At 30.0% G+C, this 11,541-nt stretch overlaps 1 protein-coding gene across 3 annotated transcripts in view; it reads right to left on the bottom strand.

Moving 5' to 3' along the window:
- Positions 1-11,541, bottom strand: part of LOC106468610 (cytosolic carboxypeptidase 2-like) — a 69,340-nt gene that overhangs the window by 39,552 nt on the left and 18,247 nt on the right. For all 3 annotated transcript variants that reach the window (XM_022396957.1, XM_022396958.1, XM_022396959.1), the window contains 2 exons: positions 6,894-6,970; positions 5,712-5,785 (listed from right to left, as the gene is read on the bottom strand). In XM_022396957.1, coding sequence (XP_022252665.1) covers positions 5,712-5,785; positions 6,894-6,970 — 151 coding nt within the window. The remainder of the gene's footprint in view (positions 1-5,711; positions 5,786-6,893; positions 6,971-11,541) is intronic.

Raw genomic sequence — 11,541 nt, 5'->3', positions numbered from 1 at the left:
ATTTGCTCAGTCAAAAAATCATTTACACTACCGTTCGCGCTCTTTACGAAACTTCTTACTTCACTTTTTGGAAAAATGAAATGGTCTTTCCTTTTACTCCCGATCAACAATCCAATATGTTTTCTTGAATTATGAATAACACAAATAGATTAAAATATTTAATTAAATTATCTCACAATAAACCTTCATTTTGGTGCAATATTGAAATTAGCTTGAATTCTTCATAACCTCTGAATAGTGGTTGACCCAACGGGTCACAGTGGTCTAGTATGCTATAAAAATTTCTCTATAATTCTCTATATAATCTTATTTCAAAAGTGACAGATAAATAAGCCCATTGGTTCAGATAGTTGAGACCAAAAGACTAACCTCTGATAAGGAAAGAAAAATGATAAATCAAAGCATGATTTTATAGCTAAGTACGGAAGAGATTTTTTGTAATAGTCATTATCATGTAACATTTTCAACTGTTGACCTATACAATGCTATCAAGCATAATCTGCATGTTTTAGGAAAAGAAACAATCAGTATATCATATCCAAAAATTGCTTTTGTATATTTGCACAAGGCTACACAAGGTTATCTGCACCAGCCATCCTAACTTTGAATAGAGAGACTAGAGGAAAGACAGCTGGTCAAGAGCACCCACTGCCAAATCTTGGACTTCTATAATCAATGAACGTTACTCTTCTAATACACCCAAAGCTCCAAAGTACAAAATGTGATTTCTTTTCTTTTTTTGTAATAATGGAAGAAGTGATTTTTGTAAAGAACCAGTTGCCAGCCTAAATGATTACTTCAAAAATGATTTGGGTTGGTACAAATTTATTTTCTGAATTTGTGGTTGCATATTTGTAAATGTAAGGTTATTTGCAACAGTACATTTATTATGGTTGTAAGACAGTTGTCTACATTACAGAAAGGAATGAAATTTGCTGTTTTTACATCAACCACAGTATTTCTGTAGTGAAACAATCTATTGGTTGATGATCTTAGTCATGGTAGAAGATTGAATGCAACAGTGATTATTACTGAAAGCATCTGTTTGATCGACTTGGATCATAAACATGTTATGGTAATGAAATGTAAAGGCAAAAAAATGTGTGGGATTATTTAGGCCCAATCTAAAAGCATTACTAAGGTTCATGCAGAGAAAACTTTATCTTTAAATGTAAAGCACTTGAGCTTTTTTGGACTTTTGCTCTAAGGAGTGAGATCTACAGTTGATATACTTGCTTAAAATATTAAAATAAAAACTTTACTCCAGGAGTGGATGATTTTTATTATTTCACAAGTTCTAATTTTAAGTAAAATTCAGCATTACAGCTTTGGCTGTAAACTGTAGTACTCATTAGTGTCATTCATTTATGAATAACCACTATAAATCTACATAATAAATAAGCATTTAACATTTTCAAAAAACATTGAAAATTACATGAATTGTAAATTGAAATATTTAGATACAAAAGATAAAATGTGAACAAAATGAAAGTAATACCTTAGTTTTCAATTAATATTTACAAATAAGCCTATGTAAATATCTTATTTTCAGAATGGGAAAGATTTTTGTACAGATTTGTTGAAACTAAATTTTCATATTTAGTTGTTTTCAATCTAATGAAAAGCCATAATTTCAACAACAATTGCATTAAAACAGCATTATGAACTATGCTTTTAAATATTTAGATATTTGTATATTTGGCTACAGAGTTATATACTCAATGCAATCTAATGGGAATGTGAAGTTTCAAAGATTCAGGAAAGATGTAGACAAAAATGCAACAATATATTCTAAGTACATTATAATTATTAAAGAGTTAGTTAAATTTGTCAGTGGCAGAAAGTGTTTTTTGTGTTAAACAGTTTCTAGCCAAGTTAAAGGATAGCTGCATTAGTGTAATAGAAAATTATGATCGTGTTTTATCAAAGTAGCAAATTTGTGAAAAAGTATATTATTTTATCCAAGTTTCAAACAGAACAAGATAAACTGGAATTCATCATCTATATAAGCTTCAGTGTCTGTGTGTCACGTAACTTTTCTTAAACTGCTGGATGCACTGACTTCTAAATGGTCCCAAATACATTGTCTCAGCCCAGAGGTTTTCAGAAAAGTAAATATTTTCACCCCACCCTTTGGAGAACCTGGGGATTTCTCAAAACCTCTTCTCTTAATTTCTATACTCACCAATTTCTAAATGGTGCCAAATGAATCCTCTCAACCACAAGGTTTACACAAAGTAAAACTTTTCACCAAACCCCTTGCAAAAACACTTCTATGAGTATTCCTTGAAAGCAGACCACAAATTTGGCACTGATTTACATTAGAGTACCTAAATAAATAGGCCTACTAATTACCGTTCATAACTTAGTTAAAGAAATTAAAATTTCGTTATAAAGCAATGATCATTAAACTGAAAAAGTGCAAAAAAAAGTAGCTCAAGCATTACATTTGCATTATTGAGGCCCTGTAAATGTGGGCCATAGGCCCACAAGTTTGCTAGTCCATGCATATTTTGCCCCACAAGTATGAATTTTATATACTAAATTAAACTAGAAAGCTATGACAATATTGATAGCATGTTGTATTCAGTGTTAGAGTTTTTAACTGGCGGAAGTTGTAATATTTTAGTTTTAATTTGTGACTGTGAAACTTAAGCAGGTAAAAATTTAATTTTTTTTTTCCCTGACAATTTAATGTTGTGACAAATTTTAAGGAAAGCAGCCTAAATTTTTTTAGTATTAGACAGTGCAGCAGTGTAATGTTTTTAAAAATGTCTATGGTCAAACAGGTCACAGCTTTTTGAGAAATATAGAGAAATTGCTCATAATTTTGAACTTAATAATTTTTTTTCTAAAAGATGAAACTTGATTATATTCATATTAATTTTTTTAGTTTGATTAATTTTTTTCTCAAATAGAAAATATTTCAAAATAAAAGATGCTAGGAGTGGCTTTCTTAACACTTCAAAATTGCTGAAACCATGAAAAGGAGAAGAACCACAGATCTTCATATTTACAATCTGGCACATTAACCACTAGGCCATGAGTGCTACTCCCTCCTCCAAAAAAAATTTTATTTGTGGGGTAGGTAGTGATTCTCTGAGAAATGAAATACTCATACAAAAGCAAAAAATAAGGTAGTGTTTGGTTTGGTTTGAATTTGGTGCAAAGCTGCAAGATAGCTATCTGCACTAGCTTTTCCTAATTTAGCAATATCACACTAGAGGGTTTATTTGGTTTATTATTTGTAATTATGCACAAAGTTACACAATGGGCTATCTGTGCTCTGCCCACCATGGGTATCGAAACCCGGTTTCTAGCGTTGTAAGTCCGCCACACTAGAGGGAAGGCAGCTAGTTAATACTGCTCACTGCTAACTTTTGGGCTACTCTTTTACCAATGAATAGTGGGATTGACCATCACATTATAACACCCTCGAACCCACAACCCTTAGATTGCAAGTCGAGCATCCTAACCACCAGGTCACAGGCCAATGCTTGAGGGAAACATGAACTAAAATTTGAAACTGATATATCTGGTTAATAGTTAAAACATTTTTGTATTAATTGTTGTTGTTTTTCAACTATGTAAAATACTTATAATACTCCTTGAAAGCTTTTTATTTTTTCATCAATCATAAAATTCATGCAGCAAAAGTTTAGTGAACACAGTAGTTCCTACAGTGATAATGTGATAGCTATTACAACACAAAACAGCACCAGAAAATTTAAGAAGGTCCATGTAACATCATTTTTATATGATACACAAAACATATGATGCAAACAAAGGGGGGGCTAAATGATTATAATAACAAATGCTTAACTCTTTCAATTCAGGCTCGGTTAATTTGACTGACCACGTGATCATTTTGTACTCATTTAAAATCTTTATAGATTTAATATTTATAAATCTCAATATAGTGGGTATATCTTCATGAAATTTGACAGTCTTTCAATTGATATTACAAGTCTTTCATATACAAAAAAATTATATTTTTAAGTGAAGTATTTTTAATAAAATAAGATAAAGATTTGTCCATGAATATATTGAGTATTTGTTTTGAATAGTCCATGTGCAAAGTAATTTTTATGTTAAAATTAAAAATACTTTTCCTCATCTCAAAAATCTCAAATTTCCTTTGTGTAACCCCTAAAACCCCCTAAATGCATTTCAAAAGTTTTTTTCAGTAAAACTTTATAGTTTATCTGTTATTTTCTGTACTCTATCTCAAAACGGGATTGGTCAATTTGACCGACCTCGTAACCACCAAAAAAAATCAAAATAAACCTAAATTACCCTTTTTTTTCTTTCTAGAATGACTTCAAATTGTAACATGAAACTACATTCATTTATTCTAAGTAGCTCTAAGTTCGTAACAGTATACATCTACTTATAATTAAATTTTATTGTTTTATTGCCCTTTGATTTGTGTCTAACTACTATCTGCATCATTATAAGTTGTAAATCACTCTGAGAATGTGCAGGTCATGTTTTTCTATCGAACTACATTACCCATGAACTACTACGATCTGCTCGCGTGCGTACGTCAGGAACCATTTTAATTATATTATTATTATTACTTATTTTACCATTCTATTCTTAAATAACTTAAAAAGATCCATATTTTCAGATTTTAGGAACCATTTGAATTATATTATTATTAGTTATTTTACCTATTCTATTCTTAAATAACTTAAAAAGATCCGTATTTTTAGATTTTAGTTACTTTTCTAATAATAAATAAATAGTAAATATGAAAAAAACAAAAAATAAAATGCTTAACCAATCTTCTTATTTCTTGCTGTCGGGTTTCAAAGAGAGTTAACCCTAACTTTTTATAGTACAAACAGTAATGCATTTAATAATTTGAATTTAATTAAATAATGCACCAAAGAATATAGACTAATAACTTGCATAATGCAGACAAATTCTCTTACCTCTCAAAATTTTTCTGGCTTTCTAACTATGCCATAAGAGCCATTACTAGTTCATCCGAGCTAATCGTTATCTTTCCCATGGAAACGATGTTGGTATTCGGACTGAAATTAACATCTAATTGTTCAGAACATAATGTTATACAATATGTCATTTGATAGATGAAAAACTTGATATTCAATTGGTTATTGGTAATATATAATAAAACATAAGAGAGAACAATCAATGAATTGTGAAAGAGAGCATGTGACAGGTGGGTGTGGCAGGAGGGATCTGATTTTCTATTCGATAGCTCTGTAATCAAACAAAATTGAACACTATAAACATTATGGTTTGTCCGAGCAATAACGATTTTATAAAGAGTAATTTAAGTTTAATTTCATACTTTTTCAAGGGGTAGTGGATAAAATAGGGATGATGACATACTAAGAAAAAATGTGTCGTGTGGGTCACACTAGTGAAAATTCAGGATATTTTTCAATATTGCCTTGTAGAATTAAGAACTTAAAACTTATATACTATTAAAATATGGACTATTCGCTAATATTTTGTGCTATTCTAATTTGTATAGCATAAACCAAAAGTAGTTAAACAAAATTTTGAATTTAAGACACTAAAACTTTGTGTCATGTGCAGTAAAGGATACCTGGAGGGAAAGGGTTAAGCAATCTCTTATTCTTATAATCTTTCTTACACATGTGTGTAACTAAATGTAGAATTATTAATCAGTTTTTGAGATAACAAAAAATACAGAGCTCAGAGTTAGAAACTATTACCATCTGGGTAAGTTTTGAACTCCAGGTTCAATTCCAATAATAGCTGGCCCCCTTGGTTGTGTCAACTGTGGAACCTGAAATATAGATTAGTCCATGTCAAGGCTTCAGGATATTATTTTATATTATATATTTGTATATTCAATCACTTGTATATATTCTGATTTAAAAATAACTTTTAAAAATAACATTTACAAATGAGAATTTCTTCTCAAATTTAAGAACAAAACAGCTTTCATCTCAGAATTACATCACCAGTGAAACACCTGAAGAAACTGAAAACATTTTGGAGATCTTTCAACATAGTCATGAAAATTCCATAACCATCAGAAAAACAACCAGAAGAATGTAACCAATAATATAGAAAACGACTGGATATGTATAGGTGGAAAACAGAAATGTAGGGGCATGAACAGAAAAATAGCAGAACAAAAACAAAAATTTACCAGAAATTCAAAAACGTTCTGGTAGAATGAGACAGAACTGAGTGCAGACATGAACAAAAAATATCGGGATGAATTAAGACAAGAAAACAAGTAGCTCAAAGAATAAGGATTAAGCATCAAAGCAACTGACAAAAATATGCAGAAGGCTGTTGAAGAAGTTGTGGATAAAGAATTTTCTTAAAAGATTCATGAAAAGGATTGAAGACAAGTGTGATGAGGTACAGTGCAAAAGTATTTGTTTACATACTGATCCATAAACATTATATATATATCATATTCATTGTCAAAATCTACAATTTAATTATTGTGAAATTATTATCACTTTGGAGAACAAATTTTACTTTCTGATTTGGTCATTTTCATTCTGGATTTTATGAAAACTGAGTGTGATTAGTAAAACTCAGTCAGATCTAACATTTTATATTACACTTCTACAGTGACTAATAACCTACACCAAAATAATATAATTAATCTGGAAACAGTAATTATCCACTCTGCATTAATTACTTAAAATGAAAAATTAAGACTGAATAGAAATATTTTTTATTAGAAATCCCTAAAAACATTTTTCATAAGAAAAAGTTTCCAGAAACTGTTAAGTTTATGAATAAATATTATAAATATAATTCATACTGGATATTATAATATAACCTAGTAAAGTTATCCGATAGATCAATAATATTTTCAGAAACAAAGATTTCACTTTAAAAAACTATAAGTACTACAACTTTAAACTTACCATTCTTCCTTCCCTTACACTGAAGAATATTTGATTTGTTCTACAGGCATCTCCTATACTATTAACAATACATGTTTCTGTAAAAGTAACAATAATTTAATATAAATATAAATTTTATAAAGCTTGTAATGTAATGTACACAATAAAACAAATAACTTTTCAAACTGTCAAAATATGAAGACATTTTAAAATGATAAGTACAATTAAATGTAATACCAAATTTTACTAACATTGTGAAACAGCTAATGTCAAACTATTAGTATTCAGATACTGTTTAGTCTTTATTGTTTTAGTATAAATTCAATTCAAGAATACAACCCTAGCAAATTGCTTGAACAAGTGGCTCAGTGAGATGAGAACGAGTATAATGTTTCGTAATTATGGTATGCAGATACCATACATTTCACTCTTGCTCACAAATGTTTTCTAAAGTTATAAATCAAAATATAGTGAATCCAGACAAGGTCCTGTACTAGTTCAACTCTGTATTACTTTCTGTAGCAAGACTTGATCAAAAACAGTATCAACTATATTATATGATAGTTGTACTGTGTTCATCATTACATTTTGTATGTGGTACTGCTCTACAACTGTCGCATGAAGTAGAGGTGCCTCTAGATCAGGGATTCTCAAATTTGGGTCCCTAAACCCCTGGAGGGCTGCAGGATAGTGTCAAGGAAGCTATAACAAATACATAAAAGACATACTTCTGATAGGGAACTCAGTAGCTACAGATTCATTGGCTAGGAGGGTTTATTCAGGATGCATACAATTTGGGGAGGTTCTTGTGCTGAGAAATTTTGGAAATGTATACTCTAGATGCTTCTAATTTGTCAGCTGCAGGGATTATGGATTGTGAAAGCAGTTTTCACATTTTTGGTCAGATTCATTTCTATCAAGAAAAATAGCACAGATTTGTTATAGAAACATTGTCTCTGTTTTTCTCAAGATCAAATGTACAACAATATCCTTCAAAGACCAAATGGTCCCTTGTTGTCTATACAGTAAGTTACTATATTTATGTTTATCAAGATTCTTAAAAAGTGTGTTATATTTATATAAGCAGTTTTCTAAAAACTGTTACTTACTGTAACAAGCAAAGCAACATAGTTTTGAATTTGATAAAAGTAAAAAAAAAAAAACAGAACATTACAAATTTATTTTTCTAATGACTTATAAGATCTATTTCCAAACAGCATAAGTATGAAAATAATACTAAATCTGAAATGTGACAGTGTTTTGCATGTTTAGCTAGTTTTAATTATCTCCTCTCAAACTATGTCTATTCTAGTTGATATTTCTACTGTTTCTTACAATATTCATGCAGTTCTGGGCAGAGTGATACAACTTTTATGTTTATAGCAAAAGAAGATTAAATGCCTGTGATTTCACACTCTAAGTCTCATATGGTAATTTCAAAATTAGGATGTGTATTTTTTAAAGCAATAAATATTAATATATATTTTTTTATCCACTTTTTCCATTTTTCTTATACTTTTCTACAGTTAAAGATGAAGAAACTGGGATTCTATTACTTTAGTACCCTTGGTATTAACTTGGCACCTGTTAGCAATATTAATGCACTTAAACCATAGTTTGTTTGTTTAATGAAATATTCTGTTAAAAGTAAGGAAATATTTAATGCTCTTCAGGTTAACATGTTCCTTTTCTTATATTCATTTTGTAGGTTTTGTTGTTTTTTGCTTCATGTCAAAGAGCACTTTAAAACATGTCCATTTCAATGAGTAAAAGTGTCATTAATGATATGGAATTACTTTCACTAATACAACCATTTATAATAGTGATAAACTTAAAATTCTTGATAACCTTTGTTTAGACTATAAACAGCATGTATATTTTTTCACAAAGCTAACATCCAAATGGATGAATACTGAATGCACAACTTTATGCTATTTACTTGTAACAGAAAAGTATCTTTCATTATTAGATAATATCTACTTAGATGTATGTGAAATCAGAATTACATACATCAGCTAATAACTTAAACATTTAATGTGAAATCAACATGCTCACAAAAGAACAAATTAACACGTATACTTTCATATACTTATTTCATAAAATGGTATTAAACTTCTTTGTCATGATGCTGCTGCTTTGATCAGACCATAAGTATAGTCTTTAACACCATATTTTGTTTCTAACAGTTGATTCTTTTTACCCAAAATATCATTTCACAGCATCCTGAAGCAATCTAGAAAGTTACACAAGATTATTTCACTCAAGAATGTTGTTTTACAAGATAAAGTACATCCAATGTTTTGCTTTTTTCAGTAAAATATACTCTGTTGGAGTTGCATGTACCATCTGTTAGAGGCATATTGATATCCACACATCACTCATTTGTCTTAGTATTCTCAATTAAATTAAAATTAAGAACAATTAAACTTTACGAGGATCACATTATCACTGTATTCTATGTTGATTACAGAATTATTCACTTGCTAAGCCATTCATTAGACAACATCATATAAATTTTCTGGTTGCACATCTGAAACTCTATATTTGTGTTTACATTTCCATTACAAAAGAAATCATCAATGTCACATGAAAAACACCAGTGATGTCACTAAACAAGGTCAACATTTACTAAGTCATATGATTGTGATACATAATCTTTTTAAAACCCCTAAATTAATCTTGAAATAACAGAGCACATTAATCTTTGAAAAATAAAAAGTATACTATCAGATTTTTCTTTACTTTATAAAATAACTACAAACTACTTACAAAAACAGAGTTGTTAAAAATGTAGCTGAAAGCTTGCAAATTTAGTAGAAAAATGCAAGAGAAAAGTTTCTCTTGTTATACACTGACATACATATATAGATCTATGTGAATCACTGAATTTTACTGAGGCAGGATAATTCACCAATTTATTCATATATATATAAAAAAGACCTGAAAAACCTGAAAGCCAATGTAAGAGCTCCTCTACTTCATATAACTGGTTCTCTGTTTAATATTATATCTTGCAACAATATTTGATTTCTGTTAAAATACTGATTTATCATATTCTATATGATACTAAGCAAATCAGGCTGTAGAGCTACAAAAATAACTACTAATAATTAATATTTAGAAAATAAATCATGATATAAAAAGACCATGAAAAATGAAGGACTCCAATCAATCAAAAGATAAATTAGTCAAACATTTTAAAAAACTTCCTAGAAGGAAAGAATTTATTAATTACTATAATAGGCACAGGATGTACACTGATCACTTAGATAAAACATCTATATAGCAAAATTCATCTGCGGGTTAAGATTTCTGGAATTGATTTCTCTTGAAAGAAAGAAAGGGGATTTGATTATATTTTTAAGATTACTAAGAGAATTAATAGTATTGATACATCATCTTTTTTTTCATACTAAAAGGTGAAAATGGTTGAACTAGGGGACAGTGTCATAAATCTAGGAAGGGTTGGTGTCATCTTTAGCTAAGACAGTTTTTTTCTAACAGGGTGGTTGGTCTTTGGAACGAGTTGCCTTCAGATGTGGTATATGCAGTAAATGTAAAGGAGTTTAAGGGAAGGCTTGATAAATATTTGAATGATAAGGGCTGGCTTTGACTTTTTCATTTTTATTATGTTTAATCTAGCTTAGTGCAAATGGACCAATTTGTCCCTTGTCCTTAAATTTCATGTTTAAGGAATATAATACAAATATTTGATATGATACATCCCAAATAATTACTTTTCTTTAATGTGAAAGAATCTTATGATTTTGTGTGTTAAAGAAGTTCATAAAAACAAAAAACTAAACTGATTATCTATTTCTTTCCTTGACTTGTTGTGCCTTTTGTGTAGGTTCTCAGTTTCAGGCTGTAAGAACCAACTGTAATCTCCCATCATTGCAGGATTCCATATCCATTGCTCTTCCATTGTAGAAATATTTTGATGGAAGTGCTTAACATGCTCTTCACTCACTGCACTTAGATCATACGGAATAAAATCTAAATGGGAGTGTAAGAAGTGCATCTTAGACCCCATTTTCCTGTAGTTCTGAAGCATATCATCACAGCATAGTTTCATCTCTGTGATTTCCTACAAAACTTTTGATAACCAATTTGAATGATTTCCAGGTAGCAAGTTCTTTCTGATTAATACTGTTTCAAAATCCTCATCCATTAGCAATTCCTAAATCTGTGGTCTAAAAATGAAAGGAGGTTCCTCGATTTTTGGAAACTTGTCAGACAGATAACTGGAACCATTACCACATTTGTTCATTCCTTTAACAAAATTCTTCACGAGTCCCAGTTTAATATGAAGTGGGGCAGAAACACACTTTGAGGATTCACTAAAGGTTGATACCTGATATTCTGTTTCCATGGTATGTAATTCTCTCTCACTGGCCATTCCTTCTTTTTGAAATGATTTTTATCATCTCATCTATCCCAGAAACACAAAAAGCAACAATGTTTGATATACCCACTCTGCAGACCTAGCAAGAGTGCAATAACTTTTATATCACCACATATGTTCCTCCTATGCTGATCATATTTGATGACATCCAGTATAATCTCCATGCTCTGATAAGTTTCATTCATGTTCACATATGAGAAACAGGAATCAATAACTTAGTGTTCCCATTGTGCAAAAGTACAGCTTTCAGACTAGCTTTAGATG

This window comes from Limulus polyphemus, unplaced genomic scaffold (assembly GCF_000517525.1).
Source record: "Limulus polyphemus unplaced genomic scaffold, Limulus_polyphemus-2.1.2 Scaffold3077, whole genome shotgun sequence".
Lineage (NCBI taxonomy): Eukaryota > Metazoa > Arthropoda > Merostomata > Xiphosura > Limulidae > Limulus > Limulus polyphemus.
The sequence above is the reverse complement of the archived record's forward strand: the minus strand, read 5'-3'. Positions and strand labels throughout refer to the sequence as shown.